General features: G+C 49.3%; 1 protein-coding gene across 2 annotated transcripts in view; it reads right to left on the reverse strand.

Annotated features, from left to right (window-relative positions):
* Window positions 1-3,028: 3,028 nt before the first annotated feature.
* LOC100079856 (extracellular matrix protein 2) overlaps window positions 3,029-23,727 on the reverse strand; it is a 47,657-nt gene continuing 26,958 nt past the window's right edge. The window contains exons 8-10 of one of the 2 annotated variants that reach the window (XR_005660136.1): window positions 11,123-11,449; window positions 8,156-8,448; window positions 3,029-3,588 (exon numbers count right to left, since the gene is read on the reverse strand). Coding sequence is in view for 1 of the 2 variants with exons in the window: in XM_039912429.1 (XP_039768363.1) it covers window positions 8,271-8,448; window positions 11,123-11,449 (505 nt within the window). In the remaining variant the exon portion in view is untranslated. Of the gene's footprint in view, window positions 3,589-7,115; window positions 8,449-11,122; window positions 11,450-23,727 lie in introns of those variants that run through there. The other variant, XM_039912429.1, reaches the window with a different exon arrangement.

Below are 23,727 nucleotides of genomic sequence, written 5' to 3' on the forward strand. Positions count from 1 at the left end.
GTAATAATAACTGGGGCATTTGTTAAACCCTTACTGTGTGCCGAGCCCTGTGCTGAGTGCTGAAATAAAGCGAATCTAATCAGACACACACTGTCCTCACGGGGCTCACGCTATAAACGGAAGGAAGAACGGCTATTTAATCCCCATTTTACAGATGAGGAAACGGAGGCCCAGAGAGGTTAAATGACTTGCCCCAACGACACAGAGCAAACGAGTGGCCAAGCTAGGATTAGAACCCAGATCTGCTGACTCCCTGGCCCGCGTCCTTACCCCGAGGCTAGGCTGATCTTCCCTTAGGTCGGGGTATGAGATTGTGGCGCTCTGTCAGACAAACATCCTCTTCGCATCCACTCTTCCAGGCAAACCAGAAGTGGACCAGCCCGGAGAGGCCAGAGGCGGGGACAGGCACAGCTCACTTCAAACCCCTGGGCTTCTAAGGCTCCGGGGGGCACCTAGCCCCCCGGCCTCTGCTGAGAAGGAGCCTTCTTTGCATCATTTCCGCCGCTTGCAGAGATGGCCCTAATCCCACTTGGCCCCGCTGGAGTCTGTCCCAACTGTAGGCTCATGGCAGAGAAGCTGAGAATGATAAGATTTTTCTGCCTCAAATATTTTTACAGCTGAAAGGGGAGAGTTGTTGGTGGGCGAGCTGATGACTTACGCCCTCACCCTCCTCCAACCACACGGAGTCTCCGAAGGATTTAGAAAAAAACAAGGGAGTGGGGGGAGCAATGTTTGGTTTGGAAGCGTCTCCCACATTCTTTCAGCGAGCTGACCAGTTTGGGAGATAGGGCACTTCCTGTTTTGCATGTCAGAGGTCAAACGACAACAGAACCCAGTTCCCTGGGACTTCTGGGCTGCTTCTCTGGCTGTTTGTATAAACTTAAAAACCCAATGCAACTGATTCCTCTCCCACTTATTCTGTGCATCTCCGTCTCAGTGGCCACAAGAAGAGAACAATTAACTGCGGACTGAGAGGAGAACTCACTCTGGGCCGTCCTTATTCCCGCCATAGTCAATCAGTCGTGTTGATCGAGCGCTTACTATGTGCCGAGCGCTGTACTAAGCTCTTTGGAGAGTACGATGTAATAATAATAATGTTGGTATTTGTTAAGCGCTTACTATGTGCAGAGCACTGTTCTAAGCGCTGGGGGAGATACAGGGTAATGAGGTTGTCCCACGTGAGGCTCACAATCATAATCCCCATTTTACAGATGAGGGAACTGAGAGCCAGAGAAGTGAAGTGACCTGCCCACGGTCACCCAGTTGCCGAGTGGCAGAGCCGGAATTCGAACCCATGACCTCGGACTCCCAAGCCCAGGCTCTTTCCACTGAACCACGCTGCTTCTCTGACAATAAATAACAATAAACCAACTCATTCCCTGTCCACAGCGAGCTTACAGTCTAGAGGAATCAAAGGAATGAATGTCATACAAAGTAATTGAGGGAATGAAAGAGTTTAAGGGATGGCTACTGTCTAAATGTAATCCATTATTGGGACCAGGACTCCCCTAGTTGCCTGGAACTCTAACCCTTCGGAGCTGACTGACCACTCCTCTCCCCATCTTCTCTGGCTTTCTGAAATCCCAACTCCTCCCACTCCCTTCTAGATCACCTTTGCATTCGAATTTGCACCCTTTATTCACCCCTCCCTCGGCCCCACAGCGCTGACGTACATATCCGTAATTTATTTATATTAATGCCTCCCTTCCCCTCTAGACTGTGGGCAGGGAACCTATCTACCCACTCTGTTACGTTGTACTCTCCCAGGTGGTTAGTACGGTGCTCTGCATGTAGTAAGCGCTCAATAAATACGATTGATTCGTTGGTCGATTTTTAATCTCCTCACTTTATATTCCTCTATCATATTCAACACTTCTTCACCACCTAACCACATAATAATGTTGGCATTTGTTAAGTGCTTACCATGTGCCAAGCACTGTTCTACGCGCTGGGGTAGATATAAGGTAAGAAAGATGACGAGAGCAGAAGAGGAAACTGAGGCCCAGAGAAGTTAAATGACTTGCCCCACATAGGGCTCCCAGTCTTCAACCCCATTTTACAGATGAGGGAACTGAGGCCCAGAGAAGTTAAGTGACTGGTTTGCTAGTTCTTCCAAGGGCACAGAGATTGAGAAACGAAATTCAAGGTTGGAAGAAGAGGCCTCCCCATTAGCTCTGAGTTTCCATGGAGTCCCGAGAGCAGCCATCCCAGGAGCAGGCGCGGCTTGACATCGGCTGCTTCCTCCCGCCAAGTCAAGGAATGACGTGGGAGGGCAGAGACCTCGCCCACCCCCTCTCCCGGGCCAAGATAAATGTCCTTTCTCTGCTTGTCAGGTCGGTGTACAGTTCTCAAGCTCAGCTCGTGGGGCCTCCTTCCTCGTTCACTGGCCCGGAGGGCTCCGAGGAAATGTCGGGAGAAGCTGTTTCATTCTGCTCGGTCCCGTGGGGAAATAAGGCGACCTGAGTTCCTTGGTTCTCAAGCTGGAAATTCATTCCTTCTACTTTTCTTTTTCCACCACCCCCTGCCATTTCCCTAACGCCCCCTGACTGGACCGCAGAGGAAATTTCTCCTGACGTCGGCTCGCTCCGCCATGCTTTCTGAAAGGAATCGCCGGGCGGAAACCATCGGAGTCCCGGAACGGCTAATGCCGAGCTCGGCTGTGGCCCCACCGTGCCCTCTAATCTTTGCTCAACTCTGATAATAACAAAGGCACTTCCCGTTTGGGGAGAGGTCAGAGGCCAGAAGCCTTGTTGAGCTCGGCAGGAGCCATATGGGCTCCTTTAGCCGGCCCAGCTGTTTATCTAACCTTTTTGTTTTTGCCTTTCTTCAAATGAGAACCAGCTTGGCTGAGGTCGGTGACTCTGGCCAACGACCAACGTGGGGAGGAGAGTCTGGGGGAGAGGAGAGAGAACGAGAACTTGAGTTTAGCCAACTGCATTCCGGCATGGTTGAGGACATCTGGTGGCCTCACCAGGTGCACTTGCAAATTGCTGTCTTTAAACAAGCAAGAGCTCAGTTTGGGGAAGACAATAACCGTCGTTATCGAGTCAAATCTGAGCAGAGCACGGACTGTGTCTGTTTATTGCCGTATTGTACCCTCCCGAGCGCTCAGTACAGTATTCTGCGCACATTAAGCGCTCAGTAAATACAACCGAGTGACGGAATCGTGGCGTGCAGCTCAAAGACACAGCCCCGTCGTCCAGAAATGTACATTTGAAAAAAAGAAGTGAGATTCACGCGCTAGTCTCGTTTATTCCAGAGAACGACGGCGGGTTTAAGGAACGTTCTTCGGTTAACGCACACCTTTCCAGCTCCACGGCCCAACGTGGAGACGGGAGAGACAGCCGCATACGCAGGCTGGGCGTCGGACACCGAGGTGAGTGCTTCGGCGCGTCGTTTTCCGCAGAGCAGAGTTCCGAGAGAGAGCGACACCCCCATTATAGGAGAGCCGGAGGGCCGGGGCGAATCGCCCTCTCTGGGCAGAGACCCCGACTCCTCTCGGTGGCTCCGTTGCTGCTGTAAAGACAAAACTCCTCTCAAGCTCACGGGTGGGTAGAGAGTGCTGTTGGCCATCCGATCTTCGCCATTCTGTAAGAGTGACCGTTGAGGGAATTTATTAATTATCGTATTTATTAAGCAGGTACTTTTTCCTGGCGAGGAGCACGGCCTAGTGAGAGCAACAACTGCGGTACATGTGCTTACTATGCGTCATGCGTTGCACTAACCGCTGGGGTAGGCACGAGACAATCAGGTCCCACGTGGGGCTCACGGTCTAAGTAGGAGGGAGAATGGGTATTGCATCCCCATTTTGCAGATGAGGAAACTGAGTCACAGTGATTTTAAATGAGTTGCCAAGGTCACACAGCAGAAAAGTAGCAGAATCAGGGTTAGAACCCAGGTCCTCTGTCTCCGAGGCCCATGCTCTTTCTGGAAGCAGCATGGCCTAAAGGAAAGAGCACGGGCCCGGGAGTCAGAGAACCCGAGTTCCAATCTGGGTTCGGCCACTTGCCTGCTGTGTGACCTTGGCAACTCATTTAAAATCACAGTGACTCAGTTTCCTCATCTGTAAAATGGGGATTCCCTTCCTGTTCTCTCTCCCGCTTAGAAGGAGAGTCCCGTATGGGACAAGGACTGGGTCTGACCCGATTATCTTGGCAGATATCTACCCCCAGTGCTTAATTCAGTGCTTGGCCCTAATAAGCACTTAACAAATGTCGAAATTGCTATCATTACAAGATAACCAGATAGGATCTATTCCCTGTTCCACCTGGGGCACACCATCTGAAAAGGAGCAAGGCATTTATTCCCATCGTAAAGATAAAGAACATGAGGCACAGAGAAGTTAAAGGACTTGTCCAAGATCACACAGCAGAAAAGTGGCAGAGCCGAGTCTAGAACGCAGGTCTTCTGACTCCGGGTCCTGGGCTCTTTCCAGTAGGCCACAGATGGTGGTCTAATGTAAATTTTAAATGTATTTATATCATATCTATGCTGTCACCTATATTAGGACTGCAATCTCCTAATAATAGTGGCATTTGTTAAGCGCCTACTATGTGCCGGGCACTGTACCGTCCCGGGGGGGGAGGGGGGGACGTACAAGGCAATCGGGTCGGACACAGTCCCTGTCCTACGTGGGGCTCCGTCTTAATCACCATTTTACAGATGAGGGAACTGAAGCCCAAAGAAGTGAAGTGACCTGCCAAGGTCACATAGCAGACAAGTGGCAGAGCAGAATTAGAACCCAGGTCCTTCCGACTCCCGGGCCTGTGCACTATCCACTAGGCCATGCTGATTCTCTCTCCTTCAGGGTACGGACTCCCAGATTGCAGTCAAAACTCTGCAAACCACCCAGAGCCAATTCTCAGGCCCGGGCTTCGTGTGGGGGCCCAGAGTTGGTTGATGATAACAAGCTCTTCAATGTGCCTTTCATAATTTCAAAAACTCTGTTTTCTGCCCTTTCATTCTCTTCTGAGGACAGAAAAAAATTCCTTGCAAACTGGCAAACAGCTGGACAGATTATGCGGGAGGCTCATCCCCAAAGAGTCAGCAAATACAAATAAAATACAGACGCATCTTTATTTTCAACAAAAAGTTACAATTTTATTGCGAGCAACACTGTGCCAGAAATAAACAGTTCCTCATTTCCAATCTTCCAGATTTTCCTCTTGCTATTTTTTCCTTTATTTATTTTATATTCACTTTCTAGTAACCAAATCTAAATGTGCTGCAGATTCTGAAATCTGGCGGGAGCCAAGCACCTGGAGCTTGTTTGCAGCAGCAGTGGCTCAGGGCGGAGTAAGTCATTTCATTAAAGCTTCCCTGGCAGCGGAGAGGACGGAGAGAGCGGGAGGCCGGCGACGTGGGGACGCGCCCCGGGGCAGAGCTAGGAGGGGTCGCGTTGAGACACTGGTCACGATGACCCCTCCATCTCTCCCCCTCCCCAAGTAATCACTATCGATAACCGAAATGGCAGAACGTTCCCAAGCGGCGATTACAAACTGGACCGACCCATCTGAGCAGGACCCTCTCTTTTGGCAGATGAAGACTCCAATAATATCTGCCCATAGTGTAAACTGATGAAGAGCAACACATTTCCCCACCTAAAATAGTCTGCCCCTCCCTCCCCGGCCCCCTTCCCCCCCACGTCGATTCTCTCCGTCCATCTGTACGAAGCGAAGCTTCCTAAAACTCGAATTAGAGCTAAGAAGGTCCTCTCTCCCTCCCCCACCTCTTTTAATGGTATTTGTTAAGCTCTTACTCTGTGCCAGGCACCGTACTGAGCGCTGGGATGGATACGAGAGGATCAGGTCGGACACGGTCCCTGTCCCACGTAGAGCTCACAGCCTTAATCTCCGTTTTACAGACGAGGGAGCTGAGGCACAGAATAATGAAGCACGGCTTGGTGGAAAGAGCCCGGGCTTGGGAGTCCCAAGGCGTGGGTTCTAATCCCGGCTCCGCCACTTATCGGCTGTGTGACCGTGGGCAAATCGCTTCACTTCTCTGCGCCTCAGTTACCTCATCTGTAAAATGGGGATTAAGACTGTCAGCCCCACGTGGGACACCCTGATGACCTTGTATCTACCCCAGTGTTTAGAACAGTGCCTGGCACATAGTAAGCGCTTAACAAATACCATCATCATCCTCCTCCCTCCCCAACCCCACCGCCCCCCGACACACACAAGCACACAGACACACGGTGAAGAAAAACTTCCGGGGAGACGATTCATCTCGTGAAGTTAAATCTGGGGGCACCAATAGAGCCCCACCTGTAGCTTTTCTAGGTTGGCCCAGCCCAGCTGGAACATAGTAAGCGCTCAACAAACACCAGCATCATCATTATTATTATTATTATACAACTGAGATTCAGGTTGCTTTGGAGAAAAGGACCGAGGTCTGGAGGACGTTGAGGAAAAACAGGGGGAGGATTCGTCCTCTACATTTTCAGCTAAACAAATAATTTGCCAAACAACATGTAGACTAGCATCACTGATCTGAGTCAACAGTTTAGGTACCTACCGCAATTCAACTGCAGCACTGTGCAGCACTTCATTAGCCTTTTGGCATTTCCCGTCTTTTTCCCCTTTCCTGCTTCTTCATTTCAGGGACCACAGCACAGAGGGTGGGAAGTAGTGTGGCCTAATGGAAAGAGCACAGGCCTGGGAGTCGGAGGACCTGAGTTCTAGTCCCAGTTCTGCCACTTACCTGCTGGGTGACGTCGGGCCAATCACTTAACTTCTCTGTGCCTGTTATCTGTGAAATGGGGATTAAGACTGTGATCCCCATGTGGGATATGGACTGTGTCCAATCTAATTAGCTTGTAATGATAATGATAATGTTGGTATTTGTTAAGCGCTTACTAGGTGCAGAGCACTGTTCTAAGCGCTGGGGGAGATACAGGGTCTTCAGGTGGTCCCGGGCGAGGCTCACAGTCTTCATCCCCATTTTACAGATGAAGGAACTGAGGCACAGAGAAGTGAAGTGACTTGCCCAGAGTCACACAGCTGCCAAGTGGCAGAGCCGGGATTCAAACCCGTGACCTCTGACTCCCAAGCCCGGGCTCGTTCCACCGAGCCACGCTGCTGCTCTTATGCACCCCAGTACTTTGTACACTTCTCTTGTATGCACCCCAGTACTTAGTACAGTGCCAGTCACATAGTAAGCACTTAACAAATACCATTAAAAAAACAAAGGTTGGAAGTTCGTGAAGGTACACAGGGCTGAAACAACTTGGAAGGGTAAACTGCTAGAACTATCGGAGGAAATCAGTGGGGAGAGAGAGAGGGGTGAAAGACAGATCTAGGATCTTTAGGCCTCTCCACTAAGCTCAGCGATGTGAAAGCGTGCGGATGATTTTTAGCGCCGGGCAGGTTTTTCAGAAAAAGAAAGTTTCCACTCCCACCTCTGCCTGTGATTCGGAGAGCCGGAGAGGTCTAGATCAAAGGGGAAAATTTAGGATGGCTGTTGAGAAACATTTTTTCTTAAAGTGATAGTTGTTTGGACGTTTGAAGTGGTGGAAGCCCCACTGCTTGGGACATTTACACTGCAAATTCAGACCGTTCTGTGGGAAACAATCTCGCACTGCTCTTCGGCTACGCAAGGGGGAAACGTAACCGAAACGTAACTGGAAAGATCTTCTCCATCCCCACCATCGCTAATCCTAGGAATGGAGAGTTGTAATAGTTTGGACCGGTATAGCACCTTTCTTCCGAAGAACTCAAAGTGTTTCATATCTCTGATTTCAATTATCGTGTTCCCCGCCCCCGCCATTATCCCTGTGTGGTAGGGGTTATTAACTCCATTTGATCCGATACTGGGAAATGAAGGCTCAGAGAAGCCAAGGGACTTGCCCGAGATCACGGAGAGAGACCGTGGCAAGGTCGGGTTTAGAACCCCACTCTTTTGGCTTCCGGTCGGAGTCGTCCAGAGCCTGTGCGAATAATTTTTTGGGCCAGAGCAAAAGTTACGATGCCTGATGAAACTGTGTAGTCAGTTTGTGTAACTCTAGAGGGGAAAAAATGAACAAGGGTTCCGTCGGCCAAAATCTTCCACGGCGAGCACCAACATGCGGTGCCCTTTCAGGTGTCGCTGAAAGCAGAATTTGGAATTCCGGGGCGAAGCGCTTTGCCCACCCGGTTGACGAAGCAGCGGGACCTACCGTGGAGGCGTTGAGGGCTCCGGGGAGGCGGTGTGAGGAGCACAGAATCCAGGGTAGAGAGGCTGGGGAAAGCCGAGCTGGAGGGCTGCTACGGGGTTGCCCAGAGGGGTCTTCCCTAGTAGTCCTCTTCATTCTGCTGGGGCCGGAGGACCACGCTGTGGTAGGCCTTGATGCAGGAGAAGGCCGTCGGGGGGATCCGGCGCCGGTCAATGAGGTTGTTCTCCAGGTGCATGGAGATCAGATTGGAGTCCTCAGCCACCCGGGTGTCGCAGATGGAATTAAGAGGGACGTGCCTGTGGAAGAGGAGAGAGGCGGATGGTTGGAGGGGCTGGGGAGAATCATTTCAAGACTTCAGAGGATTCTAGAGGATCCCCCGCCTGGAAGGGATTCCCAGAAGTCACCCGATTCACCCCTCTGCCTTCACACAGGACCGTAATTACACCATCCGGAGAGGTAGTCCTCTCCCCATTCCTCGGTAATCTGAAGGGGTCACTCCACACGGCCTCCCAAGTTAAAGTTTCCGGCGTTTCTCCATCAGGGAAATCCTTTTTAAAAGTCTAATCCTACGATCTGATGCAATTCACACTCAATTCCTAGATTGCACCACAGCAGTAACGAGAAGTGGGTCAGTGGGTCAGGACCGGCCCGGATCACCTCCCATTGAATCACCCATGGGCAGTGCCTCCGGGACTGACTCACGTCAGAAGTCTACCCACCGCAAGTCAAGCGGGATGTGCTGCCGTCTTCTCACGCGCCCTGGGCGTGGACAATCTCGGCACTGCCCCATCCAACCCCGTTCACCCGATTAGAACTGAAGGGAACCCAGCACAGGTTTAACTGGCCACAGATCAAAAGACATCAAGAAGATCACCCCTCTGGTGGGACCGGCTCACCGCATTTAGCATCTTCATCCGTGGGCCAGAAGGAAAATCTAGTCTAGTCGGGATAATGATTTAAAAAAACCTTGGCTAGCTAGGCAGAAACGGCTCGGTGTCTGAACGGGACGGCCAAACCCAATGATCTAAACTGGATGGCGTCCCAATTAGTTCGACTTTCTGCCGTAGGCTGGGAGTGCTGGGGATTATGGCAGGTTTTTAAGGTCTCCAAGGATTCCAAAGCAGAGAGCAGATTAAGAAGCAACCTAAATTTGACCTGCAGTTCTTCTCGGAAGGCGTGGAGGAGCTCTGAGCCTTTTATTACATTTTGACCCTCTCATCCAGGTGGATGTGGAAAAAGCACTGGCTCGATTTTGGAGATGGGGTTGGCGGAGTCTCAGAGGCCCCTGGCTTCAGAGGGCAGAGAGGAGTTGGAGCGGGGAAGCAGTTAAAAACACAAGTCCGGAGGTTTCACCTAAAGGTGAAACAAATGGCCAACCTGCTCCGTCACTGGTTTTTAAGGACATGCGGAGCAACAGTGTGCTAGCTGCTCTCTTGATATCCATCCTTCTCATTCCAACTCTTCTCAAATCTCTAACTTTCATTCCCCGCACCCCCCCACTCAAGGACCTCTCATCCATGGATCTACCTTAAACTCTTCATGACGCCACTGATATTTTTTTGCCCGGAGTGTCTTGTGCTGATGCATTCTACGTGTATGCCTCACTCTCAACTCTCATAGAGAAGCAGCGTGGCTCAGCGGAAGGATCCCGGGCTTGGGAGTCAGAGGTCACGGGTTTGAATCCCGGCTCTGCCACTTGGCAGCTGTGTGACTGTGGGCAAGTCACTTAACTTCCCTGGGCCTCAGTTACCTCATCTGGAAAATGGGGGTGAAGACTGTGAGCCTCACGTGGGACAACCTGATTACCCTGTATCTACCCCAGCGCTTAGAACAGTGCTCTGCACATAGTAAGCGCTTAACAAATACCAACGTTACTATTATTATTATCTTGCTCACTTCCTCCCTCCTGCTTGGAACTCCCTCTCCATGTCTGACTAATTTCTCATCTGTCTCCCCTGACTAATTTCTCATCTTCCTTCCGTTTTCCCCCTCCCTACTGCAACTCTAGACACGTGGTCCTACCCTCTAAGCATTTGAGGACTCGCTCCAACCCCTCAGCCCTTATGTACCAGATCCTCCTACTTGATTGCCTACGCTACCTGTAATTTATTTTAACGTCTGCCTCCCGCACTAAATCGTGAGCTCCTCGAGGTCGGGGTTCGGATTTACTTAGGTTATTGTACTCTCTCAAGCATTCAGTACAGTGCTCTGTACAGAGTGAGAACTCATTAAATACAAATGATTGTTTCTGGATGACTGTGTGATGAATGCACATAGTAAGCGCTCAGTAAATACGACTGAATGAACGAATGCTGTTCAAACCCGAAAAAGGAAGAGCGTCTCCGGGCCTTCCTCTGAATGTTCTGCTCCCAGTTCCACACTCGATGCCTGTTTAATAATAATAATAATAATGAGGGCATTTGCCAAGCGCTGTTCTGAGCGCTGAGGGAGATACAGGGTAATGAGGTTGTCCCACGTGGGGCTCACAGTCTTCATCCCATTTTCCAGATGAGGGAACTGAGGCACCGAAAAGTGAAGTGACTTGCCCAGAGTCACGCAGCAGACAGGTGGCGGAGCCGGGATCAGAACCCAGGACCTCTGACTCCCAAGCCCGGGCTCTTTCCACTGAGCCACGCAAGGCTCAGAGGTATCTAATCCAACCCCCTGTCCCCAGACAGGGTTGAATCCAAGTTGAAGTCTAGACCATCCTTTCAGCCAAGCTGAGGTTGTGGAGTCCCAAAAGGGACACCAACCGTGGTCAAGGTGGGGCACTGGTCATTCGGGCAGTCAATCGTATTTATTGAGCATTTACTACGTGCAGAGCACTGTACTAAGCGCTTGGGAGAGTACAATATAAGAACGTAACTGACACATTCCTGCCCTTACAGCCTAGAGGACTACCATTTTGGTAGAGGCCAGAGAGTGCTGCCCAGAGGGTGCCAGTTCTGGGAGCAACCGGATCCTTTATACCTGATCTTGTTGTGGCTGAGGCGCAGCACCTGCAGGGATTTCAGGTTCAGGATGCCCCGGGGGATGGCCCGGAACTCGTTGTTGTCCAGCAGCAGCTCCGCCAGAGACCAGTGAAGCCCCAGGAAGGACACGCCGTGGATGCCGTCATCCCGCAGGTTATTGTGGGACAGGTGGAGGAACTCGAGCCCGGGCTTCATGTGAGCAAAGACGTAGCCGGGGATGCGCTCGATCCGGTTGTGGTGGAGAGTCAGCTGCTTCAGCCCCCGGGGCAGGAAGGAAGGCACGTGAACCAGGCGATTGTACGACAGGTCCAAGGACTCCAGTTTCCTAGAAAAGCACGGCCCGGACCGAGGATTAGCGGAGAAGTAGGGATTCACACGCTCGGACCCGCTCAGCTCCCAGCCAGGACTCTAGGCCGCGAAACCCATTCAAACCCCGGTTCCCAATTCCGCGGTGAGCATCTAAGGCAGGCACAGAGAGGAGAAAGATGTGCTAATGCTTGGTGATAGATTTTAGACTGTAAGTTTGTTCTCTAGACTTTAAGGTCGTTATGGGCAGGGAACACGTCTGCTAATTCTGTTGTTTGGTACTCTCCCAAACACTTAGTACGGTGCTCCGCGTGTAGAAAGCGCTCAATGAAGACCCTTGATTGATGGATAATGAGCAAGCCTCAGGTCCTCGTTTTCTAAAATTATCCTTCAGAAATTCAGGGATCGTGTCATATCTCATCCAGGAATTTGTCAACTCTCCTTCTACCACGACACTGTCCGACACATTGGTCAAAGAGACGAACGAGGCCCTGGAGGATGCTAGGACAAGAGCTCACCTCCTCCAAGAGGCCTTCCCAGACTGAGCTTCCCCTTTTCCCTCTGCTCCCTCTCTGCCCCCCCCTTCACCTCCCCTCAGCTAAGCCCCCTTTTCCCCCGCTTTCCCTCTGCTCCTCCCCCTCCCCTCAGCACTGTCCTCGTCCGCTCATTTGTATATATTTTTATTACCCTATTTATTTTGTTAATGAGATGTACATCCCCTTGATTCTATTTATTGCTATCGTTTTTGTCTGTCTCCCCCGACTAGACCGTGAGCCCGTCAGTGGGCAGGGATCGTCTCTATCTGTTGCCTAATTGTCCATTCCAAGTGCTTAGTACAGTGTTCTGCACCTAGTAAGGGCTCAAGAAATACTATTGAATGAATGAATGAATGAATGAACGTAGCTTGAAAAAAACATTTTCCCGTGCTGATTTGTAAAGCACATTTCCTAGTAATCTTACCACCACACAGTGATCTCACCCCAACGACATCCCACACCCGAAATCTAAAAATAGCTCCTGGAAAAGAACATTTTCCAAACATCAAGGCGGATGGGTGTAGCCTGGTCCTCCAGGAGGAAAAACCTTCCAGTTCGGAACAAGCGAATGAGAAACTACAGGTCTAGACGCGGATTGTTCTAGCGCTATTAGTGAAGCCAAGAGGGCTCAGAGTACCAGGCAGCTAGAAATCCAGGCATCAGTCAATCAATCACAGTTAATGAGCGCTTACTACGTGCACAGCACCGTACTAGACACTTGGGACCGTTCACTACAACACAGTTGGTAGACATTCCCGGCCCACAGTGTGCTTAGAGTCTAGAGGGGAAGTCAGGCATTAATATAAATCCATAAATTATGGATACGTACATCAGTGCCGTGAGGCTTAGGGAAGGGTGAAGAAAGGGCGAAAATCCTAGTGCAAGAGTTACAGAGAAATAATAATAACGTTGGCATTTGTTAAGCGCTTACTATGTGCAGAGCACCGTTCTAAGCGCTGGGGTAGATACAGGGTCATCGGGTTGTCCCACGTGAGGCTCACAGTCTTAATCCCCGTTTTCCAGATGAGGTCACTGAGGCCCAGAGAAGTGAAGTGACTCGCCCACAGTCACGCAGCTGCCAAGTGGCAGAGCCGGCATTCGAACCCATGACCTCTGACTCCCGAGCCCTGGCTCTCTCCACTGAGCCACGAAGGTTTAGTCAGGGAAGGCCTCTTGGAGGAGATGTGCCTTCGAGCAGGGCAGCCTAGTGGATAGAGGACAGATCTATTCACTGTTCATTCCAAGCGCTTCGTACGGGGCTCTGCACATAGTAAGCGCTCAATAAATACTATTGAATGAATGAATGAAAGATCTGGGAGTGAGAAGGACTTGGGTTCTAATCCCGTTCCACCACTTGTCTGCTCTGTGACTTTGGGCAAAGCCACCTCACGCCTCGGTGCTTCAGGAACCTCATCTGTAAAATGAGGATTAAGACTGTGAGCCCCGGGTGGGACGTGGGCTGTGTCTAACCCGATTACCTGGCAGCTTCTCCGGGGCTTAGAACAGTGCCTAGCGCATAGTAAGTAGCACGGTGTAATGGAGGGAGCACGGGCCTCGGAGTGTGGTTTAGTGGAAAGTGCACGGATTTGAGAGTCAGAGGACGTGGGTTCTAATCCCAGCTCCGCCACCTGTCGGCTGTGTGACCTTGGACAAGCCACTTGACTTCTCTGTGCCTCAGTCGCCTCATCTGCGAAAGGGGGATTAAGCCGGTGAGCCCACGTGGGATAACCTGATTTCCTCGTATCTCCCCCGGCGCTTAGAAGAGTGCTTGTCAGATAGTCAGCGCTTAACAAATACCATGATTATTACTATGATTATTATAATCCAGGCTCCACCACTTGCCTGCCGTGTGGCCTTGGGCAAGTCACTTCACTTCTCTGTGCCTCAGTTACCTCATCTGTAAAATGGGATTAAGACAGCGAGCCCCATGTGGGACAGGGGCCGTGTCCAACCTGATAAACCTCGTAGCTTCCCCAGTGCCCAGAACAGTGCTTGACGCATAGTAAGCACTTAACCGATGCCGTTATTATCATTATCATTAAGTGCTTAATAAATACCATTTTAAAAAGTAAGGATTCGAAGGTGGGGCGAGTGACCGTCTATTGGATATGAAGAGGGAGGTCGCTGCGGACTTCTGCGATGGCCAGCTCTGCTCTCAAATACGATCAGCTGGATGCAGTATCGGGACATTTGGGTGGGAGTCAAGGCTAAATCAATCAGTGGTATTTATTGAGTGCTTACCGTGTGCAGGGCACTGTGCTAAGCGCTCAGTCGAGTACGATACAACAGAGTCGGTAGGCACATTCCCTGCCCGCTACGAGCTTACAGTCCAAGAGAGGGAGATGGTAATATAAAAATAATAATAATAATGTTGGTATATGTTAAGCGCTTACTCTGTGCAGAGCACTGTTCTAAGCGCTGGGGTAGCGACAGGGTAATCAGGTCGTCCCACGTGAGGCTCCCAGTCTTAATCCCCATTTTCCAGATGAGGGAACTGAGGCCCAGAGCAGTGAAGTGACTTGCCCACAGTCACACAGCTGCCAAGTGGCGGAGCTGGCATTCTCCCGTGTTCCCTGGAAACGGCTTGGCCTAATGGAAAGAGCACGGACCTGGGAACTAGAGGATCTGGGTTCTAATAATAACAATAATTATGGTATTAAGCGCTTACTATGTGCAGAGCACGGTTCTAAGCGCTGGGGGAGATCCAGGGTCATCAGATCGTCCCACACGGGGCTCACATTTTTAAATCCCCATTTTTACAGGGTAACGGCGGCCCAGAGACTTGCCCAAGGTCACACAGCAGACAAGCGGCGGAGCCGGGATTAGAACCCGTGGCCTTTGACTCCCAAGCCCGGGCTCTTTCCACTAAGCCCCGCTGCTTCTCTAATGTCAGCTCTGTCGCTTGCTTGCTGTATGACGTTCAAGTTGCACCTGCCCTAGGGCTCAGAACAGTGTTTGACACCGAGGAAGCACTTCAGAATAATAATAATAATGATAATTGTCTCTTCTGAACTATGCCACATTTTCCTTCCTCTCTCAAGAAAGGTTGCCATGTCCATTCCCCACCCACGACGAAAAGCAAACGAGCAGGTTTCCCAGAAGCAGCGTGGCTCAGTGGAAAGAGCACGGGCTTAGGAGTCAGAGGTCATGGGTTCTAATCCCGGCTCTGCCACCTGTCAGCTGCGTGACTGTGGGCAAGTCACTTTACTTCTCTGGGCCTCAGTTACCTGTAAAATCATCTGTAAAATGGGGATGAAGACTGTGAGCCTCACACGGGACAGCCTGATTACCCTGTATCTCCCCCAGTGCTCGGCACATAGTAAGCGCTTGACAAACACCAGCATTATCATTATTATAACCCCAAGTCACAGTGTTAAATGGTGAAGCAACAGTCCTACGGCTAAATGGTTTTAACATCGGTGAAAATACTGAAGGCTCCTTTTAATGTCCTGCATCCTAACAAGAATGGGACTGGAGAGATTAAGAAAGAAGGCAACTGTTTCCTCTTACTTCTCCTCTACCTAAATAAGAGGAAATGAAGTGAAATCGGGGGAAAAGAGACGTGAGGAATCAATCGACAGTATTTATTTAGCGACTACCGCGTGGCGAGTGCCGCATTAAGAGCTTGGGAGGGTATAATATTTCTAGACTGTAAGTTCGTTGTGGGCAGGGAATGACAAATCTACCAACTCTCTGGTATCGTACTCTCCCAAACTCTTAGTACAGTGCTCTGCATACAGTAAGCGCTCAATAAATTAGACTGTGAGCCCATCAACGGGCAGGGATTGTCTCTGTCTGTTGCCGAATCGTACATACCAAGCGCTTAGTACAGTGCTCTTCACATAGTAAGTGCTCAATAAATTCTACTGAATGAATGAATGGAGTTGGTAGAAATGATCCCTGTCCACAAAGACCTTACAGTCTACGGGAAGAATTTCTCAACTGCGTTAGGGTGATTCAACTCCGCCCTACGCTACCAAGGGGCATTCTGTTTGTTTGCCGGCTTTTATGGAATTTGTTAAGCACTCACTATGTGTCAGGAACTACAGTAAGCACTGCGGTAGATAGACGCTAATTAGGTTGGACACAGTCCACGTCCCTCATGAGACTCACAGTCATAATCCCCATTTTACAGATAAGGTACCTGAGGCGCAGAGAAGTTAAGGGACTTGCCCAAGGTCACACTGCAGACAGGCAGCAGAGTCGGAATTAGGACCCAGCTCCTTCTGTCTCCCAGGCCCATGCTCTATCCACTGGGCCACACCGCTTCGAGCTCCGAGCTTGCGGAGTCTTCAACCCGAGAGATCTTTTTAAAAAGACAGAAATGTACATTGGCCCAGAATGACTTTTAGAAATTCACTTGCCAGGAGGAAGATGAGCTCTTGAGGTCCCATCCAGCAATATAACTCCATGATTTTATTTTGGGTCTCTGGAAGGCCACTTCCTTACTCATTTCCCATTCTCCCTGCTTCCTCGCCGGACAGTTCAGGAATGCTCCATCACTGTGGGACTACCCAAAGCGGGCAGGGAGCTTTCCCAACTCCGTGGCTCATCCGAAGGCAGACGCTCCTGCGGTTCAGTTCTTCTTCGTGTTTTTACTTTGTCAGGACGGAGCTGCTACCCAGAGGCCCCAGATGTTCCCGAAGGGGCTCACGCCACTCCCAATAGGAAGTACAGCTCACAATTTCAAGTGACTTTAAGAGGCCACTGGGAGGGTCTGAATCCACAGATGTGTGGAAATTGAATCCCTCTGGGGGATTTAAGATGGGAAAAGAATCATTTCAACTTGTCCTGAAAGGACTCAACAGAACCTTTGGAAAAATAGAGAATTGCATCTCCGTGGTTCACTGCCGGAAAGACCACGGGCCTGGGAGTCAGAGGACGTGGGTTCTAATCCTCCCTCTGCCACTTGTCTGCTCTGTGACCTTGGGCAACTCATTTTAACTTCTCTGTACCTCAGTTTCCTCATCTGTAAAATGAGGATCAAATCCTTCTCCCTCCTGATTAGACCCATGTGAAAAAGGAACTGTATCCAACCTGATTACCTTAAATCTACCCCAATGCTTACTAGAGTGCTTGGCACATAGTAAGAGCGTAACAAATGCCACAATTATTATTATTATTATTTTTATTTTAGTCATTCAATAGAATTTATTGAGCGCTTACTATGTGCAGAGCACTGTACTAAGTGCTTGGAATGTACAATTAGTGCTTATTATGTGCCAGGCACCGGGGTTGATACAAGCTAATGGGGTTGGATACAGTCTCTGTCCCATTTTACAAATCACTATTGGTATTATTATTGTATCACATGCCTCACGGCTAAAATTTTCATCCTGTGAACCAATAAAGGCTAACTTGGATGGAAAGAAATTTTGAAGAAGAGTTCTTAGAACGAAGATAAAACATCGGTCAATCAATTCTATTTATTGAACACTGCTGGGCCCTATACTGAAGGCCTGGGAGAGTAAAGAAGCAGCGTGGCTCAGTGGAAAGAGCCCGGGCTTGGGAGTCAGAGGTCAAGAGTTCGAATCCCGGCTCTGTCACTTGTCAGCTGACTGTGGGCAAGTCACTTCACTTCTCGGTGCCTCAGTTCCCTCATCTGTAAAATGGGGGATGAAGACTGTGAGCCCTACGTGGGACAACCTGATTACCCTGTATCTACCCCAGCGCTTAGAACAGTGCTCTGCACATAGTAAGCACATAACAAATTCCAACGTTATTATTATTATTATTACAGTTGAATTAGTAGCTACAATCCTTTGCCTTCAAGGAATTTACAATCTATTATGGGAAACACACGAAAATTTAGCTCTCCCCAGATTTGGAGTACAACTAATGGGTTTACCTCTCTGTTGATAAAAGTACCATGGCACATTTCAGTGAGTTTTAGAGAAGCAGCGTGGCTCAGTGGAAAGAGCCCGGGCTTGGGAGTCAGAAGTCACGGGTTCTAATTCTGGCTCCGCCACTTAGCTGTGTGACTTTGAGCAAGTCACTTAACTTCTCTGTGCCTCACCTCATCTGTAAAATGGGGATTAAGATTGCGAGCCCCACGTGGGACAACCTGATTACCTCAGTGCTTAGAACAGTGCTTGGCACATAGTAAGCGCTTAACAAATACCATCATTATTATTATTATTACATAGTAGAACTGGGAACACAGCCACCAGGAAAAGACCCCAATTTTGAGGTTTTTGCATTAAAAGAATAGTGCATTCCAACCACATATACCCCAAACCAGGCAATTGCTCAAGCGAGGGGAACAATTCTACAAATGAATCCTCGGTTACGTCTTTTCCTTTCTTTTTCCTTCCTCGATAGGCAGTTAAGAATAAACTCTGAAACCACACCACCATCTAATTCTATCTCCAAGTGTACAGAAGTAATTATCTCTGAGTTTTTATTATACAGAAGTGGAGTCTCATTCTACTGTCCTGACCACTTCTCACTCTGGCTACTGAGGTGTTTGGTGGTGTTTTGTATCTATGCATATGGTATTTTTTAAGTGCTTACTATGTGCCAGGCACCGTACTAAATGCTGATATAAATACAAGTTAATCAAGTGGACACAGTCTATGTCTCACATTAGGCTCACGGTCTTTATCCCCATTTTACAGATGAGGTAACTGAGAAGTTAAGTGGCTCGCCCACGGTCACAGAGCAGACAAGTGGCGGAGCTGGGATTAGAACCCTGGTCTTTCTGACTCCCAAGTGTTTGCTGTTTCCACCAGGCCTCTGTTGCGGGGCCATTGTACCTGGTCAATCTGCAGACTAAAGTCAGGTGAAAACATTCCCCAGAAGAGAGGGAAAAACTGAGATTAGAACCCACATCCTCTGACTCTCCGGCCCTCTGTGGCATCGCAGCACAAACGCACCTAAGACTCGGTTGTTGAAAGGGGGGGAGTCTTCTTCAGATGGACAGGGCAATTTTATCATATGAGGTTGCTATTGGGGTGTTGATGTGGTTGGCTCTGCCCCCCAAAAGAACCTCGTAGCACTTAACCCCTCTCAGCTTCTCCACTGAGAACCGCAAATGAGCCTGCTGATACGAATGAAGGATGAATTTGAGGATTTAGACACACATGGCAGTTGGTGGGCCGATTCTTTAGTACGATTCAACTGGGGGATTAGTCGGGGGGCTGGACTATCTTACAAAATTAAGACCCTCCAGTCCAATCTCCCTGATCTCACCCGGATCTCCAACAGTGCCCCTCTGACCAGAACAAATGTCGAATTGATGTGAACTTCCTATTCCCTCATGAGATTCTGGGAGAACTGAATAAAACTCAGGCGGAAGTTCCCCTGAAATCTAACTTGTAGCTTAGTGTTAGAGCCACATCCAGGGCAGTTTTAAGAGGAAGAGAAACGGGCGAATTGTTACACTGTCATTCTCCTCTCTATAAATTGAGGCAGTGACTAGGGGGAGACCAATGGTTAAAATTCTTGTGGAAAAAGTACCTTTTGTTCTCTGTGCGCATTTTGGAAAACGCTGTGGGTTTTAAAGCGCCTCTGCTCAGAAGCCAACCTCCAAGAATAATGTGCCAGGCTAAAAAGGATAAATATTTGAGCAGGGTAGATGGAAAGCTCAGATTGCTTATCCAAAGGAAAAAAAAAATCAGGAATCAAGCGCCTAATGGAAATATAACTGCGGTCCAAAGCTGTCCAGAGACGTGTCTGAAAATAACCGTGGCCCCGAAGGTGTCGAATGCAACATGGCTTCAGTTCAAGGGCAGTGAAGATACAGACGGCCTCAGTTCCTGAATTCCCAGTCTGGTAGCTGGAACTTCGGATGATCGATGGTATTTATTGAGCGCTTACTGTGTGCAGAGCGCTGTGCTAAGCGCTTGGGAGAACACAAAGACAACAGAGGAGGTAAAGGCTTTCCCTGCTCACAAAGAGCTTGGATTTTAGAGGGGGAGACAGACATTAATATAAACAAACCATTTACAATATGCAATTTACAGGTATGGAATAAACCTTGGATGAATGTTACGTGTTGAAACGGAACTCCAAACCTCTAGCAGAGAGAATACTACTACTACTAATAATAATGTCGGTATTTGTTAAGCTCGTACTATGTGCAGAGCACCTTTCTAAGCGCTGGGGTAGATACAAGGTAATCGGGTCCCACGTGGGGCTCACAGTCTTAATCTCCATTTTCCAGATGAGGTAACTGAGGCCCAGAGAAGTTAAGTGACTTGCCCAAAGTCACACAGCTGGCAAGCAGCCGAGTCTGGATTCGAACCCAGGACCTCTGACTCCCAAGCCCGGGCTCTTCCCACTGAGCACCGGCTGCCGTGTTCAATAGTCATCTCCACAGCTCTTCAAATCCTGTCAGAGTCCTGGAGAATCTCTTCTCCAGTGGACGTCTAAGAGAGACTCTGACTTCTATCAAAAAATCAGCCTCGTGGTTCTCCAGTTTTCTGGATCTGAGCTTAGTAGAGAGGCCTTTCTCTTCTCTTTCCCTTTCCTCTTCCCTATTAATGGTTGATGGCTCTTAAAGAAAAAGAAACTCCTTACCTTCGGCTTTAAAGCTCTCCATCTCCTTGCCCCCTCCTCCCTTACCTTCCTCATTTCTTACTACAACCCACACTTCACTCCTCTAATGCCAACCTATTCCCCCCCCCCTTTCCCTCTGCTCCTCCCCCTCTCCCTTCCCCTCAGCACCGTGCCCGTCCGCTCAACTGTATATATCTTCATTACCCTATTTATTTTGTTAATGAAATGTACATCACCTTGATTCTATTTATTTGCTATTGTTTTAATGAGATGTTCATCCCCTCCATTCTATTTATCGCTATTGTTTTTGTCTGTCTCCCCCGATTAGACTGTAAGCCCGTCAAAGGGCAGGGACTGTCTCTATCTGTTGCCGATTTGTACATTTCAAGCGCTTAGTACAGTGCTCTGCGCATAGTAAGAGCTCAATAAATACTATCGAATGAATGAATGAACCTATTCACTGTACCTCGGTCTCATCTATCTCACTGTCTACCTCTTGCCCATTTCCTGCCTCTGTCCTGGAACACCTTCCCTCTTCATATCTGAAAAACAATTACTCTGCCCACCTTCAAAGTCTTATTTTTTATAGTATCTGTTTAGTATAAGTATAGTGCTTAATATGTGCCAGGCATTGTTCTAAGCGCTGGGGTAGATACCAAGTAATCAGGTTGGACACGGCCCATGTCCCACATGGGGATCACTGCCTTAATCTCCATTTTACAAGTGAGGAAACTGAAGCACAGAGAAGTGAAGTGACTTGCCCAAGGTCACACAGCAGACAAGTGGCGGAACCGGGATTAGAACCGGGTCCTTCTGATTCCCGGGCCCATGCTCTATTTATTAAGTCAACGCTGCTTCTCAAATGGCACATCTTCTCCGAAATGTGCCTTCCCCAACTAGGCCCTCATTTCTTCTTCTGCCACTCCTTTCTGCATCAATCTTGCTTTTGGATTTGCCCTCTTTATTCATCCCTCCCTCCGCCCCGTAGCATTTATGTAGGGAACCATAATTTACTTATTTTTATTAATGTCCGTCTCTCCCTCTAGACCGTAAACTCATTGTGGGCAGGGAACATACCTACCAACTCTTTTATATTGTACTCTCCCAAGCACTTGGTGCATTGCTTTGCACACAGTAAGCGCGCCAGAAGTACATTGGATTGATTGATGATTACCACCATTCTTCTGAGCATCTCGGGACACTCTCCCCTTGTAATTTAGAGGGCAGGTGAGGATTCATATATTCAATCCAGTTCACGGTGAATCTGTGGCTAAGCCCCAGTCACTGGTTCTTTAACTCATCCGATCGTATTTACTGAGGGCTTGCCGTGTGCAGAGAACGGTACTAAGTAATAATGTTGGTGTTTGTTAAGCGCTTACTACGTGCAGAGCCCTGTTCTAAGCGCTGGGGTAGATACAGGTTAGTCAGATTGCCCCACGTGAGGCTCACAGTCTTCATCCCCAGTGCCTGGGAAAGTACATTATATCAGTAAACAGACGCGGGCCCACAACGAGCCTACAGTCTACCATTTATAGTCCCGGTGCCTTTCTTTTCTTCGTTCCTACGTCTGTCCTCTCGACCCTCCAAAACATCTTCCTTCCTCTTCCAAGTAGTTCACACCTTTCAGTTTGAATACCGCCTGGGCATCAAGCCCCCGATGCATATTACAAAGCAGCGGAAAGCACCAAAGAAACCCATAAAGAGATAGAGTGGCCCCAGCCTCCACTACCTTTTGATTTCTCTCTATTTCTCTAGGTCTTCCTCTATTCCTCCTTAATTCTTCCAGACCCACAGCATCTCCTATGACCCTCTCTGATTCCGTCAAGACCGACGAGGTGCTTAACAGTGTACTGAAAGCTGTCGGAATAAGACGACGCCGTAGCCTCCGCCCGTCCGGAGTTTACATTCTAAACCCCGTAGGGAGAGGTCAGAAGAGAAGCTACTCCGACGACTGCAGCGGTTTAGCTCCCACTCAGACAAGACGGGAGAGCTGGGTAGCATGTAAACGCACCATTTCTCGGGAATAAGATTGCTACATCAAAGCGTGGTGTACATAATTCTCTGGAAATACAATAACTGACTCAGCAAGCGAACCGGCTCTTTGGTATTTGCGGAGCTCCTCCCCGACACGGGAAGTGGCGAGGGCCACTACGGGAACCTTGGGTCACGTCTCCACTGGGACAGATGTCGCAGCAAGCGTGCCTATGCCAGGATGTGGGTTTCCGTTTAATAATTACGGTATTTGTCAAGCGCTCAGTCTATGTCGAGCACTGTTCTAAGTGCTGAGGTAGACACGGTCCTTTTTTTATGGTATCCGTTAAGCATCTATTGTATGCCAGGCACCGTTCTAAACACTGGGGTAGATGGAAGCAGCGTGGCCCAGTGGACAGAGCACGGGCCTGGGAGTCAGAAGGTCGTGGGTTCTAATCCCGGCTCCGCCACTGGTCTGGTGGGTGACCTTGGGCAAGTCACTTTACTTCTCGGTGTCTTAGTTACCTCATCTATAAAACGGGGCTTGAGACTTCGAACCCCACGCGGGTCAGGGACTACGTCCAACCCGATTTGCTTGTGTCTACCCCAGCGCTCAGTACAGTGCCTGGTACATAGTAAGGGCTTAACAAATACCATCGTTATCATTATAATTATTACAAGCTAATTTAGATGGACAGTCTAGGTCCCACATTGGGGCTCACAGTCTTAATCCCTATTTTACAGATGAGGTGACTGAGGCAACGGAGAAATGAAGCGACTCGCCCAAGGTCTCACAGCACGTAAGCGGCGGAGATGGGATTAGAACCCAGGTCCTTCTGACTCCCAGGCCTGTGCTCTGTCCACCAGATCACACTGCTTCTCTAAGCAATCTCTAAGCAGTGCTTGGCCGATATGGAGCTCACCGTCTAAGCAGGAGAGAGAACAGGTATTGAATCCCCATTTTACAGCTGAGGAAACTGAGGTACAGAGCAGTTAAATGACTTGCCCAGGGTGACAGAGTAGATGCGTGGCAGAGCCAAGATTAGAACCCAGGTCCTCTGATGCCCAGGGCTGGGCGCTTTCCACGAGGCCACACTGCTCTTTACGTGTGTGAATCTGTGCCCCTGCATCAGCATCTCAGGAGAGCCGGTCTGGTTGTATAAATTAAATTATGTGTCTGTGTGGGTGGGCAACCACACATGGGAGCAACGGGTGAAATTTCAAGAGTGTGTGTGTGTCTCTCTGAACTTTTACATCTGAGGGGGAATAGTCAGGGTGGATTCAGAAGAAG

Source organism: Ornithorhynchus anatinus, chromosome 6 (assembly GCF_004115215.2).
Source record: "Ornithorhynchus anatinus isolate Pmale09 chromosome 6, mOrnAna1.pri.v4, whole genome shotgun sequence".
Lineage (NCBI taxonomy): Eukaryota > Metazoa > Chordata > Mammalia > Monotremata > Ornithorhynchidae > Ornithorhynchus > Ornithorhynchus anatinus.